Source organism: Cheilinus undulatus, linkage group 7 (assembly GCF_018320785.1).
Source record: "Cheilinus undulatus linkage group 7, ASM1832078v1, whole genome shotgun sequence".
Lineage (NCBI taxonomy): Eukaryota > Metazoa > Chordata > Actinopteri > Labriformes > Labridae > Cheilinus > Cheilinus undulatus.
In genome coordinates, this window is record NC_054871.1 from 30520337 (window position 1) to 30538779 (window position 18443).

General features: G+C 39.0%; 1 protein-coding gene across 1 annotated transcript; it reads left to right on the top strand.

The window, feature by feature from the left end:
* The first annotated feature begins 863 nt into the window (after positions 1 to 863).
* On the top strand, positions 864 to 17710 carry si:ch211-221n20.8 (latent-transforming growth factor beta-binding protein 2). The gene is made up of 22 exons (XM_041792015.1): positions 864 to 972; positions 2536 to 2676; positions 2762 to 2819; positions 2894 to 3073; positions 5224 to 5349; positions 5490 to 5630; positions 5926 to 6051; positions 7223 to 7345; positions 7516 to 7638; positions 7808 to 7930; positions 9493 to 9615; positions 9786 to 9908; positions 10262 to 10387; positions 10615 to 10743; positions 10854 to 10946; positions 11346 to 11441; positions 11665 to 11760; positions 11982 to 12077; positions 13005 to 13106; positions 13189 to 13294; positions 15385 to 15501; positions 17346 to 17710. Exons 2-22 carry the CDS (start codon positions 2545 to 2547, stop codon positions 17422 to 17424), a joined length of 2418 nt encoding a protein of 805 aa, XP_041647949.1. The 5' UTR covers positions 864 to 972; positions 2536 to 2544; the 3' UTR covers positions 17425 to 17710.
* Positions 17711 to 18443: the final 733 nt, after the last annotated feature.

The window sequence follows — 18443 nt, forward strand, 5'->3', positions numbered from 1 at the left end:
GTTCTAGGATAGATGATGTCTCAGATGAACAGTCTGTGAGAGTGGCTGTCAGAGATGAACGGTCTAGCTAGACTGTCTTAGGTTTATGGCTCCCCTCTAGCATATTATTCCCCACTGTCTTCCTAGTTTCTAACTATACTGTCCTGTCTAATTGTTTCTAATAAGAAACTGCATTGTTAATCAAACGTACAAAGGAAGAAAGTATCTTAAAAAGTTATTGTTTTACAATCACTGAATTAATGATGCAACATGTGTTGGAACTTTTTCTGACTTTCTAGTAGGAAAACGAATCATCAATAGCAGCTTCAAACAGTCAACAATTCAAGTAAACATAACATTTGTGCCCTGCTGAAAGGACAAGGACAGCAGCAGTACACCCTCCAAGTGTGTCTTAGAAAAGTAGGACAGAATGTCCTGAAGTAAGTACATTCGTTTGTCAAACTTCATAAAACAACCATAAATCGTACTTGGAGAAAATAATTTAAAGCGTGAAGCCATTTTTGCTGCAGAAAGGAATGCCTGCTTTTCATCAGAAAAGTCACCTGCTGCCCTCATGTGGTCTTTCCAAAGTCCCTCTTTGATGTGACTTTGGGATCGCTTGTTTAACACCTCGGTGTTTTTGCCTTGTGAAGTGTCCCATGTCCTCTGGCCGAACGAGCCTACAGACTACTTTATGACCCGCATGTTAGGGTTCAAAGCAGGGGTATGCCGGAGCAGCCTGCAGGTCTAACTGCCCCCTTTTAGTGGTGTTCTGGGAGTAGAGGAATGGGAAGTGCTGAATTCCTGGGCAGGATATAGAGTCAGTGCTGTAATGTAGGATACAGCCCCCACACCCCCACACCCCACCTCTCACCATACTGACACAACGCTGGCTCACTGCTGCACGAGCCCGCATCTGGAGAAGACAGGAAGCACATTTCTGGCATCTGGACTGGAGTCTTCTCTGCTGCTTTTAAAGCAAGAGTTACCCGGGTAAGTCGGCTAAAACGAGTTGTGTTACACCCACGCGCTGTTATCACTTTAATACGTGGAAAGTTAGTCCCACTGCTCTGAATTTAATGGAGTTTGTTATCGATAAAGTATTCGGTACAAGCACGTTTTGAGAGCTGAATATTTAGATGAATTGCCTTAAAGAAAGGAACGTAATGTGTTTCTGTGAGTTTCTATTGTTCTGTGGAGGCAGCCCAGGGGGGTGATGTTATCGTAATTACAGGCTGCTCTAACCTCTGTGTTGTTTGGCCTGCCTAGACATGCATGTTTAGTGTGTTTCTGCACACAGTTCACTGTTAAGATTTACTGTCATATTACTCTCAATAATCTTTGTTTATTGAAACATCAGGGCGATATTGACCAAAACTCAAATTTCTATGTTTTTTAAGCTTAGTGGGGATACAAAATATGGACTGTATCGATATTTATCTGCAACGAAATAAAAAAAAGTTGTTCTCACGAGACCAGAATGATCAACTTTGATTTGATTCTATACTAAAAATAAAACCATATTGAAACTTGTTTGATTCCTCTGCAATAATGGTAAAAGCCCTAGTCACAAAATATTGGACAATTTTTCATTTTCAGTCATTAACAGTTGAACAAAAACTCCTACACACTGGTTGAATAGTACAAAAACATTGATAACATTTAAGATTTTCAAAATCTTAATATCACAAACCATGGCATTATGTACAGTATCAAAAAGTACAGAAATTTGATGGTCTGAAGTCATAATTTAACCAGGAGCAAGAACACTGTCAAAAACTGAACTAATATTCTGGCAACATTTGGATTTTTCTGTTGCTAACATAGTGTCTATAAGACTTTCATCCCCTTGGATAGTTGCCCTTTTATTGATTGTATAAATCAGTCAAGGTCCATGTGATTTGGCTGGTTAGAATTAATTTTAAAAGGGGTGAATAATTATATAGTAACTTATTTTACCTTACATATTTTTGTTTAATTAACATGACTTTGTATAAATCTTTTTTCACTTTGACATTGAAGAGTTTTTTTCTTTTTGTCAAAAAAAAAAAAAAAAATTATATTGACCATGCTTGATTTATAAAATCAATAAAAGGTAAACATCAAAGCGGGTAAATACAAGATCTTTGCCTGCAGTTTTTGATACTTGAAAATAATACATTTATCAATGCTGTGTATCTAGGACTTCTATTTTTTGCCACTGAATCAAACAGGTTAGACTTTTTTTTTTTTAATGTATAACACAAATGCTCCAAAATAAAAAAGGGTAATGGTAATTATTTCTCAACCATCTTGGGGTCACTAAGCATAGCGCTGTAAGCAGTTCTTTCTATGTACAATCTTTTTACTGAGCATTATAGGACTGACATCTATTTATTGTTTTGAATCAACATCAGCTTGAGCTATACTGATTTCAACAATATTTTTCTTTCCCATTATCTCCTTTGAAATTATATCAACATATCATAAAAACCTGATATCTTTCTAGTCTCATCATAGTATCTTTCTCTATGGTCTGCTGATATAATGACTTTATGTCTTTTTCTCTGCACACAGACTCAGGTGATGATGACGCACCTCTGGACCTTTGTCAAAGTCCTGCTGCTGCTTTTATCTGTGGCCGAAGCTCTGAACAGCTCAGAGGACCATGATAATGAAGTCCTGAAATACACAGAGTTGGAGCTCACAGAGAGCCAGGTTAGTGGTGTCAAACCTATATTGAATTTGATGCATTTAATGAATCGATATCAGTTTTGTATGTTTTTTTCTTTTGTTGAATCAGGAGACTGAAAATGCCATTGGAAACCTGAGTGAAACACAAAGCAACATACCAACAACATGTGAGTCTTTGTTTCTCTGATTTCTTTCATTTTCCTGTCAGTTTCTCCTAAAGTCCGTCTGTTTTCTTACACAGCAGCAGCTCCTTTGACTACAGCAGTTTCCCTTAGCTCCATTCCTGCTCCTAGATGTCCAGGAAACCAGATGATGCTCGAGAACAGCACGCACTGCAGCTGTCCAAATGGCATGGTGAAGGATGGAGACAACTGTACCTGTCCTGTGGGCTTCACCCTGGAGGGAGCTGCACGATGTGAAGGTGGTGGTGGTGGTAGGGGGCGGGGGGGCAAAGATGTTGTTCATTTAGTAGAAGAACTAGTCTTTAAGAAAAAGGCTACACTTTTCTAAGCCAATTGAACTAGTTTTTTCTTTTAATATTGGGATAAATATAGTTAATATTCTTTTTAGTATTTATTTTTTCATTTAGATTGCACAAACTACACATAAAACAAGAACGCAAACAAACCAGTGGATAAACAAATCACTAAGTTGGGGGCATGAAGTTTTGCCCAAGTCTCAGGATTCGGAGTCATACAAACTAACATGAAGACTGACTTGTGTAAAGAGAACAATTATTGACAATATAATCAAGAGCGGCTAACATCGCAGAAGTTCCCATTCCCCACTTAGACCCCATCACTGTCTTTGATCAAACTAGCTGTTCCCACCACGTAAAGCAGGTCAATGCACTCTAACCACTATGATTTCTTCATAAAGCACACCAGCTTTAACTCCTTCCAGTTAAGAAGCACTAGTCAGGAGCAGCTTAAAGCCAAGCTATGTGAGATAACCATGCTACTTTATTCTCTGGCATAAAATGCAAACAGTAGGAACTTTTTCCACTTATCCAGTGCTGGGTGCTGCAGGCTGAGCAAGTTAACCCAGACATCCTTTCCAGCTCCTTCTGGGGGATCCCAAGGTGTTCCCAGACCAGACAGGATATATAATCCCTCCAGCACGTTCTGGGTTTTCCCAGAGTTCTCTTACCAACTGGATATGTCTGGAAGACCTCCAAAGGGAGGCGGCCAGGAAGCATTCTGATCAGATGCCTGAACAACCTCAACTGGCTCTTTTAGATGTGAAGGAGCAGCAGCTCTACTCCTTGCTCTCTCCAGATGTCTGAACTCCTCACCCTATCTCTAAGGCTGTGCCCAGCCACCCCACAGAGAAAACTCCGGCTGCTTATATCCGCGATCTAATTCTTTCGGTCATTACCCAGAGTTCATGATCATAGGGGAAGATTTGGAGGTAGATTGACCGTTAAATCGAAAAAAAAATCTTTTTGGCTCAGCTACCTCTTTACTACAACAGACTGGCACAACACCTGCTGCACTAATCCAACTTTGTCTTCCCTTTTATGAGTTACTTGAACTCCTTCACCTGAGGCAAAGACTCCCTCGACCCCCCCCCCCCCACACACACACACTGAGGGAGCAATCCACCGTTTTTTCCATCAGAGAACCATAGCCTCGGACTTGAAGGTGCTTACCCTCATCTCGACTACTTTGCACTCAGCTACAAACTGTCCCAGTTCCTGCTGGAGGTCCCAGCTGAGGAAGCCAACAGAACCACATCATCTGCAAAAACTAGAGACTTGAGATCCTGTCCATGAAAATCACAGACAGAATCTGTTATAAGGGGAAGCCACCCTTCAATGGGAACAGTATAGTCCTTATTTTCTTCAAATGCATGGTTATGACCCAAAGAGGCAGGAAGACTGTGCCAGCCCCCCACTGGTATGGTTTATGTTCTTATGTATTCCAGCACTTTCTGAGCAGTGAAGCTGACAGCTACTTTTAACACACAGTGATTGGGGATTCATTTTCAATCACGATAGGTGTTATGCAGTACCACATTTGCAGTAATGGCATCAAATGTCCCAGCACTTTCTACTGGTTTTCAGGTCGCCCCAGTTATATAAGCCACAGCCAACTTTTTAAATGAGGTAATAGGTGTTAAAATGTGGCTCATCCACCATATTTTATGGTAATGTTTGCCTTATATGGTGAAGTAAGGGATGGGCAATGTTTTCAGATATTCAATCATTTTTTTCCAAATAAACCAGAAATTTTGATGCAACTATTATCTCATTTATACCTACATTTTTTCTGTTTATTTTACCATTGCCTGGTCCCATAAGGTCGTACCATTTGATGGTTACTGTAATGAGTCTGAGTGCTGTTTGCTGTCTGCCATTAAATAACAAAAGATAAAGAAAGCAGTAATGTCTGAAGACACAACTAAATATGAAACTACCTCCACTTCTTTTAACCGTATACTTATATGCATGAAAGGTACTCTATTAATAAAGTTGAGTTTAGCTAAAGTACCCATTAATTTACCATACATGTTGATTGATTGCAGCAAACCAAGCTTTATGTGCTATACTCTTTTGTCTCTCCTTGACAGATGTTGACGAGTGTGAAGGAGAGCAGCCTGGACCATGCAGTCTCCACGCCAGCTGCACTAATACCCGTGGCTCTTACTCCTGTAGCTGTCTCCGTGGTTACCTTATGGGTGCTGGAGGATGTCAGGGTTTGTCAGCATCTGTGTGTGTGTGAGAGGAAGGATGTACTGTGTGTGAGAGAGCATATTAATTCTGGCAATGGTTAACTGTACTCATCAGATGATCAGCGGTATGGTAATTATGCATTTGTGCCTTTTGGGATTTCCAGATGTAGATGAGTGTGCTCTGGCTGAAGTGACGGGCCTACAAGCCTGTCAAGGGGATGCAGAGTGCACAAACACCCCTGGATCCTTCATATGCTCCTGTCCTCGTGGATATGTAATGGCTCTTAATGGACGAAGCTGTGTGGGTGAGGCTAATGTTGACATGAAATGCATGAAAAATAAGACATGTTCATATATATGCTGGAATCATTTTCTTCCAGCATACAAACGTGTTTGCTTAGTTGAAGCCATCTTCTTTAGGAACTTTCTGACTGGATGTCAAAGTTGTCTCTTAAAAAGCGCACATATAAAGAGTAAACAGACAAAAAAATAAAATGGCACTGTAAAAAAAGATAGCTATTGTAAAAATATCTACAACCACAGCATTGCCGTACAGATTTGTCCTCACTGAGCTGTTACATCTTTGATTCTCCCTTCCAGATGTGGATGAGTGCACCTTCGAGGAGCAGTGCCGTCGTGAGCTGGGAAACGTGTGTGTAAACACTCCAGGAAGCTTTGTGTGTCAGTGCCAGCCAGGCTTCAGAGCAGAAGCCCCCGCCTGTATTGGCAAGTTTGTCTTTAAGCTTCTCCACAGCTGGAGAATGAACACTAGTGTCCAGATTTGATCCGGTGTTGTGGGTTTCTCATATTTCGCTTGATTTGCCCCAGATTTAATAACTCCCACTGACAGGGAGGAAGGCTTGGCAGGAGTTAGGGCAGACGTCTGTTGCTTTGCTGCCTTCCTACTTTGCTACTATTTGTTTTTGTTCCCATGTTTCTATCTCCTCTTCTTAACATTTCATTTGATAACTTATTTCTTTTTGACTCTTAGCCTGCTTTCTTAACATCCCTTCTCTTTTCTCTGTAACTTTTCTGCCCCTTGGTCTCAGGTCCTGTCTGTCCAGACTACACAGTGTGTCAAGGTATGTTTGCTTTCATGCTTAACCCATGCTGCTGCTTGCTTTGTTAGGGTTTGAACTGTAAGCATAACAACAAAATTATATGCGTTCTGTGACAAAACTTCAAAATGATGAGAGGAAAAGTCAAAATTATAGGATAAAAAAATTATGAGATAAAAGTTATAATGAGAAAAACGGCAGAACTATGAGATTAAAATCCAAAATTACGTGAAAAGAGTTGAAATAATGAGATGAAACATTGAAATTATGAGATAGTAACTCATTATTATTAGTTTAAAAGTCATAATTATAGGATAACAATGCATAATTATTAGATAAAAAGCCATTATTATTAGATAAATCTGAATTCTGAGATAAAAAGCAATGATTATGAGATAAAAATTTGAAATGACCAGTTTAAAGGAATAGTTATTAGATAAAATGTTAAAATTCTGCAATAAAAAGCTGAAGTTAGGAGATGAAAAGTCTAAATTAGGAGATAAAAATTGAAATTAGGAGATAGTGAGTCATATTTATGTGAGAAAAAACATCATCAGATAAGATAAAAAGCAGAAATTATGGTAGAATTTTTCAGAATTGCCTGACTTTCATATTTTTTCTTTTTTAAGTGGCAGAGATGGGCTTCCATACCTTGGGGCTAGGTGATATAAAAATAACGTTGAAGTTCAAGAGCTTTATAAGAATGAGAGACGTCATGCATAAAAACATTTTAACCATCAATGAAAGGTTTTATTTTAGCGTGAAAAGTAATTAAAATAATTATACATTATTGTGGATGTGGTCAAATTATCTGTCTGTGTTGTTCGTCCTTGTCCCAGATGTAGATGAATGCGCTGAGAGTCCTGAGGTGTGTGATGGTCAGGGTGTGTGTGAAAACACGCTTGGGAGCTACAAGTGTGTTTGCCGACCGGGTTACCGCGGAAACGGCACACACTGCGAGGGTAAGCAATTAGCACTGACGTCCTTCAATGAAAACTTTTTTTATCCAGTAGTTAGGGTCAGCTTCCCTGTCTATGCGTCTTTTAAAGCTAGCATTCCATTATAATGATCCTGAGTGGCTGGATCCCAAATAGAAATTAAACAACTTTCAAACAGATTTCTCTGTTTCCAGATGAGAACGAGTGTGCATCCGGTAATCACGGCTGTGACACAAACGCTCGCTGTGGCAACATCATTGGCTCGTATTTCTGCCAGTGCTACCACGGCTTCAATGGAGATGGCCACTCTTGTTTTGGTGGGTAAGCAGTGCGTGTGTGTGCTTTCCAAATGTGTGTGCCTCTAATGGATCTCAGATGTCGCTGAGTGTCGGCCATTTTCATTCTAACAAGCTGATGTGTGCCAGCAGCACTTGGGCACACACCACTCACCAAACGCTGGCCTGCTGGGCTTTTCCTTGTTTATAGACATCGATGAGTGCACTCTGAACAACGGCCACTGTGCACACAACTGCTCCAATGAACAAGGAGGGTACAGCTGCCAGTGTAGCGCAGGCTTTCAGCTGGACAAGGATGGACACAACTGCACAGGTAAAAGCTCAGCAAGAGGGCAGTGATCAAGGCACTCATAATGCCAATAGCACTGGGAAGTTAATCAAGTTTTAGTTACATTAAAGGTCACATATTATGCAAAATACACTTTTCAGGCTTTTCTAACAAAATATGTAACCCTTAAAGCCTGTCAGGATTAATGCATTACTCATTATTAATTAAGGTCCATAATTAGTACATTCATTTTTTTAACCACATTGATCACATGCTTTATATTCCCTTTTCAGCAAAAAACAGCTCAGACAGCTCAGTGGACAAGTCAAAAGTCATTTGCACTTTGTAGTATAATCAGATATTTACCCTTTACCATTCCAGTGTTTATTTTTCTCCATAACAAGTTTCTTTTTATGTGGTTCATGTCTTAATCATTGATCTACCTGAGGATCCTCACTTTCTTCCAAAATAAAGCTAAGTGTGTATCTTAAAAGGAAGTCAGTTACCTGCAAGTTAAGACAGAACAAAAATCCAAAATGAAAGGGAAAAATGCAAAATAGAGGAATTTCAAAATTTAAAAAAGCAATTAATTGTGATAAAACACAGAAATTATGAGATTAATCATGACTCAAACTTTTAATCTTTTAACAGCCCTAGTTTCAATTGAAATTTAAGTTTTATTTAAAACTCATGTATTCCATAATGATAAAAACAACATAATTCAGATCAAACATTTACTTTCCAAAGGTTTTGTCACATAAGGTGAATATTTCAGTGTTTATTGTTATATGGAGTGCCTCAGGGCTCAGTCTTGGGACCGCTGTTGTTTACACTTTATACCAACAGTGTCGGTCAAAATGTTCCCAATGCAAACGTTCATTTATATGCTGATGACACTGTCATTTATTGCTCTGCTCCTACACAGCATCAGGCTCTCTGTCGCCTACAGGAAGCTTTTGATATTGTACAGGACACTTTGAGTGAGTTAAAATTGGTTCTAAATCCTGACAAAACCAAACTGATGATGTTTTCAAACTCAAAGAGAAAATCCTTGAACCTGCCTTCTGTTACCACGTCTCAGGGTGAGGTGATTGAGGTTGTGCCTTCTTACTTCTAATTCTTATTAAGTACCTTCCTCTGCACTAAAGGTTACCTCAGTGTCTTTTTCTGCAGTACCACTATGGGGCGCCAAAGCCAAAGATTTTAGCCAGGAACATCAGAGGTGATTACTCACTAACTCTTAAGTGTGATCAACTTCACAAGGTTCCACATCTAATTTTATTCAACTAAGATATTCGTTTATCATACAATACTATATATTTTCAGATGAAACTACAAGGATGTGTTTCTCCTTTGACACAACTTCAAATACCTAATGTTTATCAACATGGAGTTCTTCAAGCACCATGTAATAACAGAAAGTCAGAGTCAGATGTTTTCAAACAAATCTCCTCTTATAGGTTTCTTTTCTGTTGTGGATCACACTGAGTTTTCCCTTCAAGATACTTGGAAAAAAAGTGCTGCAACAAACTGAAGTCAACATGATCCCTTACATAATGTTGAGGTGTGATTTGCTATTAGTTAACTGAACATGTCTGATCACACAGATGTGGACGAGTGTTTGGCACCAAACAGGACCTGTGAGCACATTTGCATGAACACTCAGGGATCATTTCAGTGCTCCTGCAGGCCCGGCTACCAGCTGCACATCGATGGTCACACCTGTGTGGGTCAGTCACTCAGCAAACACTCTGATACTTCACCACTTATGGCTGTTTACCTGCTCATTTCAGTCATTTAAGCAGGATGGGTTATCAGCATGCAGCAGAGACTTAGAGAGGCTTTGAGTAAGTCTTAGAATTATTGTGTTTTTACCTCCTGTCTCTGTGTTTGTGTGCAGACATTGACGAATGTAAACTCCAGAATGGCGGCTGCTCTCACACCTGCAGCAACTCTCCAGGAGGACACACATGCCACTGCCCTCCTCCTCTGCTGCTCGACACAGACAACCTGACCTGCAGCAGTACGTCGCTTAACACAGATACGATTTTGCAATGTCAGAGTCTTGTTGAAATAAATGGAAAGGTCTTAAGCAGTATAATTGCTGATATGTCTCAGTTTATTTTAGCCAGTACAGATATCCATTCCAATAAATGTAGTTCAGACTTAAAATTTCAGTCTTTCAAATGCACTTTAAAGTTTAAGGATGAACAAAGAAACAAACTTCAGCCCTTTAAACACAGATTCAACTTTTAAAATGAAGATGAACAAAGAAGACTTTAGCTGATGTTAAGTCAGTTAAGTTAGTCTTTGATTTTTTTAATCTTTTCGTAGTTAAACTTGTAAATATTGTCCCCTTTTTCATCTTCTAAACAGATGTGACATCCTGCAACCTCAGAAATGGTGGTTGTGACCATGTATGTACGGTGCAGGCTGAGGGACACGTCCAGTGTAGCTGTCAAAAAGGCTGGAAGTTGGGCGAGGACCAAAGGAGCTGTGTGGGTGAGCCTGGCAAAAATCAAAATAATCTGATAGTCTTCTGGCAGCTGATTAGAGGTTTAACTGCTTTTCAACAATTTATGTTTTTTGAAGACACAGTCAAATTTGTCTGGTGGCAACTCTCCCTTTAAAGAAAAAGAAAGCACTGTGTGGATGGTTTTTAAGCTTGTTTGGGTTAGTTACAATGCCCACCTGTTGACCAGGCTTATGTTTCTGTCTTTTGTCATAAGATGTAAACGAGTGTGACAGCTTCACAAATGGTGGCTGTGAGCAGCTCTGTTTGAACCATCCAGGCGAATTCAACTGCTCCTGCAGAGCGGGGTATCAACCACGAACTGATGACCTCACCAAGTGTCAGCGTAAGTCAATCATCCAACATGTCCAACAACCATAAACAGTATGACTAATACCGAGTTTATTCAGCTTTATAAAAATAAAATGATGCCTCTTTTCCCATGTTCCTTTTCAGCTGTGTGTGACCCTCCCTGTCAAAACTATGGCCTGTGTGTGGCCCCAAACAGCTGTGACTGTCCTCCAGGTTACCCTGGACTTGGTTGCTCAGGTACAGGTGTAAAACTGTTTGGTACACCACTGTTTGCAATTTTTGAGATATAAAATATAAATAGGCAATGAGGGCAGCATTCATTTCAATGCTTTATATCACCATTGTATCAAATTTAATCCACACTGCATTAAGGGCAGTAAATATCATCCCTGTACATGCATAAGGGGTACACACCATGAGAGAAAGGTATGAAAATACATTTAACTGTAATCTAGTTTCAGGAATGGGATAAATATTAAAGAGACAAGAAATAAAATAATAAATACTCTACAAACAAAAACAAATCAAATATCATGTCTGTGAATATCTTAACATTCTGTATTTCATCATAAATGCAAAATGTAACACTATTGTGAGATATAGATGAACAAGACCTAGGTGATTGTGTGTTTTTAGCTATGTGCTCCCCGCCCTGTGCTCATGGAGGTACCTGTATGCGCTGGAACAGGTGCCTGTGTCCCTCAGGCTGGACTGGAGCAGGCTGCCACACAGGTACATTACTTCTAGTATGGATGTTACTGAAGTCTGCACAACCTGTAGATGAAAAACCTTTAGCATGCGATGGTTGTATTTTGTGTCTTCTGAAGACTCGGCCCCTGGCTGCTGTTTTGTTTTCTTTTATTTATAGATTTCTTCACATATTTTATCATCTTTCATCATTTCCATTCTCATTTATCTTGCTTTTCTACATTTCAATTTGTCTGTGAATGCTCAGCGGTTTGTGAGCTGCCTTGTGCAAACGGCGGACGCTGTGTGGGGCCAAATACCTGCCAGTGTCCCTCTGACTACACCGGCCCCCAGTGCCTCCTGCGTGAGTGATAAAAACCCTCAAACACATGTGGCATTAGTTATACAAGACAGGCAGACATTTTTGTGGGGCAGAAGGTCCTTCCCACCTCCCTGTCTCTTTGTTGTTGGTACACTGCCTGGTCAAATATGGGCTATACTCTAAAAGGAAACTGGAAAAACAAAATCTCAGTGTTTACTTAACTCCCATGCTCATGCTTTTATCTTTGTGTACATTTTATGCAGCTCTGTGCACTCCTGCCTGTCAAAATGGGGGGAGATGCGTGGATGTCAACAAATGCACGTGTGTTGGTGGATGGCAAGGTGCTCGTTGCCAGATAGGTGAGACTACACCTATTGTAACTATAGCTAGCCATTGATGTAAAATTTAAATTGCCATGTAGCATGCATTGTACATACAGGGCCCCTACATTTTAAAACAGAGCTACTTATTACTGGAGTAATATCGTGATCCTTAACACATTATCATCAAATTAAAGTCTTTAAAGATGTTTAAGTATAGCTACTAACTCACGCTGAACTGAATTAATAGATCTAAATGGCTTTTTATTTAATGAAGTGTGGATTTTTATCAGCTCCCAGCTTCCGTTCCCTATATGCTTACTCAACACAGTAATTTATATTTGCTTTTGAAAATATTCTGTGTTTGCATATTTTTGCAATGAACAGAAAAATATTTGCATCGGACTCGGTGTGCAAGGTTTGAGAACATGGAGGTTTTAATTGGATTATGGATTTGACAAACCTGTCCAAACACTCATACTTATCAGCCCATTCTTAATTAAAGAATGGGCTGATAAGTAAAACATCTGTGTCCTGCATGTGTTTTTCACCAGCAACCAACCAAGTGATGGATGGCATGACAACCCAAGAAATAAACATTTAAAATACATTTCTGTATTGCCCCCTTGTGGCTATTTGTAGTATAGGCAAGTATAAGGATTTATCTTCGAAGGCTAAAATTAACATACAATTTTGAAGAAAACATTGTGACCATATTTTTAACTAGACCAAACTTTTTATTTTATTTTAGCTTGTTTAAAATTCAAGTCCCCACTGTGTCAGTCAAAAAAAGCTGACCTTTGTAGAAATGTAGTTGAATGTGATATCTCAAGAAAGGCAAATATGTCCAGCACTGTCATTGTAAAAGATAAAGAAGAAGTAGAAAAAAAGGGATTCAAACTGCAGTACAACCAGTTAGAGGAAGCATTCAGGGGATGATTATATATTTTTTCTTTTCTCCAATAGAACCTGTGGTATGTCACAAACCTTGTAAGAACGGTGGAGTTTGTGTGGGCCTAAACAGGTGCCAGTGTGCTAAAGGATTTACTGGAGGCCAGTGTGAAACAGGTTAGTCTATGTGGATTTGTGTGTTTACCTTTTTACTGAGTATATTTATCATTCAGATGCTTGCTGTGTGCAATGTTTACAGCTGTGACCACCCCCTGTGTACCACCCTGCCAACATGGGGCCACCTGCAGTCCTCACAACACCTGTACTTGTCCTGAGGGCACTGCAGGCCTGCGCTGTGAGAAACTGTATGTATGAGCATTCAAAACACTTCAACAATGAGAGCCTATGCATATATAACTCCAATTTAACATCATGTACAGCCTGTGTACAGCTGTCCTTTGATGATCCTTTTCAGTAGCCATCTTCATTGAGTTAATCTATTCGTACTGTTCATACATCATTTATGGACTAAATTGAATTATCTATAAGGGATTTGGGCAATCACAACAATAGTGAAAGATTTTGGGACTCATCTAATGGTGCCTTACTTATTTTTCATGGACTTAATTGGACTTTTTAAATGTGTTTGAGCAGGCATGCCACACCCTAAACGCAGATCATGTGTATTCCCTCAATTATCTCCATAGGTCTTTTTTACTCATCAGACTGATGTTTGTATTATAATATTACCAAGGTAATGAACATACAACATTAACTTGACGTAAACTTGACCCAAGCATCACATTTTGCCAAATTAATGCTCCATTTGTTTATTTTTTGAAGTCCAGTGTGATCCGTGAACAATCATTAGGAACGCAGTGTCAGCATACTCTGCCCTTTTCTGCTGCTCCATGTGACAAAGACACACATGCACAGAAAAACCCTCATCACATTTCTCCTGTAAATCCTCTTGTTGTAAAACCTCTCCATCAACTCGTGGCTAGTGAGTTGTTAGTGATTTTATCATCTATTGTAAAGTTTCTGCTCTGGTTCTGATCATTTTTATATGAGTCGTTATAAACATCAAACTCACAATCAGCTGTTTTAAAATCAGGTCAGCGTGGCACCAGGTCAACTCAGTTGAAAGAGCTGGCACCCATAAAGGTTATGGTCCTCAAAGACTAGTCGCGGGTTCAAATTCCAATCCCAGCTGTGTTCGATACACGTGTCCCCCCATCTATCTCCTCACATCTCCTGTCTCTTTCTCAATTGTCCTATATATCATGGGAAAAAGCCCAAAAATAATCCCAAAAAAGAATACAAAGACTGACAACTTAGGTCTTAGGGTGATTTGATTAAGTGTGCTGCTGAGTAAGTCCCTGAAGCAGATACACAGTGAGGGATGCTTGTACAAGTCTGCTTAGAGCCTCATTTTTTGGCAGAGCTATGTTAGTCCAGTTGAAATTGTACTTAAATTAATTTCTTAAAGTTAGACTGAAACACCTGGGTAATAAATTAGAAGATTAATTTACTTTTGCATGTACACACATCAGTGGAACAGGTGTTATTGATTGCCTGTGGTTACTACCATAAAAGATTTGGCATTTATCTTTCTCTTTCTGCATGTTTGTACTGAAAGTAAAACAGTGTGTGGAAAATATGCTCTTTTTCTGTCCAGCTTTGGCATGAGTTTCATTCATAAACTGGCTCCACTGATAGATAACAACAAAAATGGCTGTCTGTCAAGCTCAGGTTGTGTAGTTTACCCTCTGGGCTGTGCTTCTATGTTTAATCTCTCTGATTGGTCTATAATAAATGTGACAAACAGAAGGTTCATCCAGTCACCCTTGAGAAAGGTTCTACCCCTCCTTAATACTATCTATGGACGGTTGCCCAGATAGCTATGAAATATATCCCATATATTTGATATGTGAAAGTCCTTCTGGCATGTCAGGTAATGTTCGTATATACTGGAACAGGAAAATTTGTCCAGTTTAATATCCCAATTAGCTATAATCCTGTTCATGTTAATGCACTAATTCAGTGAAAGATCAGTTTGAATATTTCTGCTGTAATCCGCTGTGTTGTTTGACGTACATTTTTAAGTTTTTTAACGTGAAGAGAATGAAAAATGGACTGAAAATCTACAACAGCTAAAGTCAGCACAAGATGAAAAAAAGGTTAAACACTGCTGCATTTACATTTCCTTTTTTTGGTCCTAAATATGAGAGAATCAGTTTCAACTAACTAACTGACTGACTGACTGACTAACTAACTAACTAACTAACTGACTGACTGACTGACATACTGACTGACTGACTGACTGACTGACTGACTAACTAACTAACTAACTAACTAACTAACTAACTAACTAATGACATTCCACATCCACACATGTAAATAAGATACTGTACCCCAATGTCATTGATTTGAGCATTCATGTTGTGTGTCCTAGGACTTGCCCTGTGGTGACCACTGTGGTCAGTATGGCTCGAGCTGTAAGAAAGGCTTTTAGGGAAAGTTATGTGGACAGGTGTGGCCCCCTTGGAGTTCAGCTCTGCACTAAATACAGGTAACAGGTTATCTTAAGTTTGTGTCTTTGATCTGTATCTTTACAAAGATAGAAATTCATTACAAAGCTTTGGTCATCAGAAATTCAGTGAACTTCCAAAGACTGGTAGAAAAGTTTAGTTTTTTTCCTAAATAATGTGTGTAGTGCCATGAAAAAGAATTTGCCCCCTTTCTGATTCCTGATTTCTTTTCATATTTATCGCACTTAAATGTTTTGGATAACCAAACCAATTTAGATATCTCACAAAGACAACCCAAGTTAATACAAAATGCAGTTTCTAAATGATGATTTTATTTATTAAGGGGGGAAAATCTAAACCTACACTGCCTGGCCGAAAAAAAAAAAAAAAAAGTCGCCACCAAATAAGGTCACATACTCTAATATTTCGTTGGACCGCCTTTAGTTTTGATTACAGCACGCATTCGCTGTGGCATTGTTTCGATAAGCTTCTGCAGTGTCACAAGATTTATTTCCATCCAGTGTTGCATTAGTTTTAATATTGTTGATGGGAGAGTCTGACCACTGCGCAAAGCCTTCTCCAGCACATCCCAAAGATTCTCAATGGGGTTAAGGTCTGGACTCTGTGGTGGCCAATCCATGTGTGAAAATAATGTCTCATGCTCCCTGAACCACTCTTTCACAGTTTAAGCCCGATGAATCCTGGCATTGTCATCTTGGAATATACCTGTGCCATTGGGGAAGAAAAAATCAATTTTTTAAGAAATGAGAAGTTACTCATTGCATCAGCTGGGGTTAAATAACTTGTTGCCAGCTGAAAGATAATTGCCCATGCAGTAATTTTCCAATAGGAGGCTCATACCTATGTGCTTAGTTAAATCCAGGAGGCGACTTTTTTTTTTTTTTCTTTTTTTTTTTAGGCCAGGCAGTGTATCTGGCCCTGTGTGAAAAAGTAATTGTCCACCTTGTTAAATCACAAGTTAACTGTGGCCAACCATGGTTCTTGGAAGGCTGAGTTCAGTTTCATTGGCCACACCCAGGCCTTTTTACAGCCAGATTTGTTGAATCAAGAAATCACTTAAATAGAAGCTGTCAGACAAAGTGAAGTAGGCTACAAGATCTCAAAAAGAAACGCATCATGCCATGATCCTGAGAAAAGAAATTCAAGAACAAATGAGAAACAAATTGAAATCTATCAGTCTGGAAAAGGTTACAAAGCCATTTCTAAGGCTTTGGGACTTGAGCAAACCACGGTCAGATCCATTATCCACAAATGGAGAAAACTTGGAACATTGGTGAACCTTCCCAGGAGTGATCGGCCAACCATAATTACTCAAAGAGTGCAATGACAACTCATCCAGGAGGTCACAAAAGAACCCAGAACCACATCCAAAGACCTGCCGGCCTCACTGGCCTCAGTTCAGGTCAGAATTCATGACTCAATCATAAGAAAGACACTGGGCAAAAATGGCATCATGGAAGAGTTCCAAGGCCAAACCACTGATGACAAAAAACTACACAAGGCTCATCCCACCTTTGCCAAAGAACATCTTGACATCTTACCAATATACCAGCAGGTCCACCTCTGGGGGGCAGTTAGTTTTTCACACAGGGCCGGATAGGTTTGGATTTTTTTCCCTTGATAAATAAAATCATTATTTAGAAACTGCATTTTCTATTTACTTGGGTTGTCTTTGTGAGATGTTACAATTGCTTTGATGATCCGAAGTGTGATAAATATGCAAAATAATCAGGAATCAGAAAGGGGGAAAACACTTTTTTTCCATGGCACTGTACATATGATTCATATATAAAATATAATAAAATAAATATTACAGTTTTATTAAAGAAGATTTGTAATTTTATAAAGCTGTCTCTGCTTCCAGGATAAACCAGGCACGTGTGTACCTCCAGGCCTACAGGGTTGGCTACAAAATCCAGTGTCAACAGAAGAAGGGCAGATAAACAATATGTTACTTGCTGAGAGCAAACATCAGCCAACAGATAACAATCAAGCAACATCATGAGGCTTGGCACAACCAAATGACAATCTTCACATGCACTCTCAGCAGTCTCTATATATTTGAAAAAGTGTTACTGCTCCTCTAAGTTCCTTTGCCTCTAGCATGTTTGATGATCTAGGATAAATGATGTTTGAATCTTTTTTTACACTCAAAATATTTTTAACAATGTAATTTAAATACTTCAAAGTATAGAACATGTTTGGTTTCATTATTGGTCATTTTGTGTGTGGCAGCTAATAGTTATTAAATGTTTTTGGTTCTATTTCACAAATGGTGTGACTGGGAACTTTATTTAAATTTTCATTTTTATTTTTTTACTGTCAGTGAACTTTTGTCAATGATTGTCCAAAATAAAATCTATGTGTAAGGTCATAGTCAGCAGATCACTTCATGGATTGATCTCAATAAAGATAAGATGTGTCACAGTGTCACTCACCTCTAGTTTAAGGTCACTGTTTTAGACTTTTGACCAAAACTTCTTTGTAAACAACCAACATGATTCAGCCATACAGCCCTTAATTGGGACAGTAAACTGCCCTGATGAAGGTCCCACACTTGAAGGCACCAGAGAGACATATTTTTTTTCAAGCATTTTTAAACTTCTCAAAACCCATGTACCACTCCATGCAAGTGCTTTCTGACTAGAATTATCTTTATATTGATAATGTCAGCAATGTGGATGGACAGGGAAGTAATGTCAGACTTAAGAGCTAAGCCATGATGTGTACAAACATCAAGATGCCAGAAAATAAAGTAGAGGACAATTTTAATTGCAAAGAAATAATTGTGGAAAAAGAGACAAAAATGGGCAAAAAGCTGCAAAAACTGCTCAAAGTAGAAAAAAATAAGTGAAAGCCAGCAAAAATTGGCTTAAAGTGGCAATAAGGATTGGCAAATGAGGGCAAAAAGCAGAAAAATGGAAACAAAACTGGTTTAAGTGGCAAAAAGTGGCTAACAAGG

What these genes read in the sequence shown, in the direction of transcription:
- si:ch211-221n20.8 (XM_041792015.1), top strand. Translation starts at nt 2,545, where the DNA reads ATGATGACGCACCTCTGGACCTTTGTCAAAGTCCTGCTGCTGCTTTTA. An exon ending in GGGAGCTGCACGATGTGAAG is followed by an intron (nt 3,074 to 5,223) that starts GTGGTGGTGGTG and finishes TCTCCTTGACAG; the next exon opens with ATGTTGACGAGTGTGAAGGA. An exon ending in AGGTGCTCGTTGCCAGATAG is followed by an intron (nt 12,078 to 13,004) that starts GTGAGACTACAC and finishes TTTCTCCAATAG; the next exon opens with AACCTGTGGTATGTCACAAA.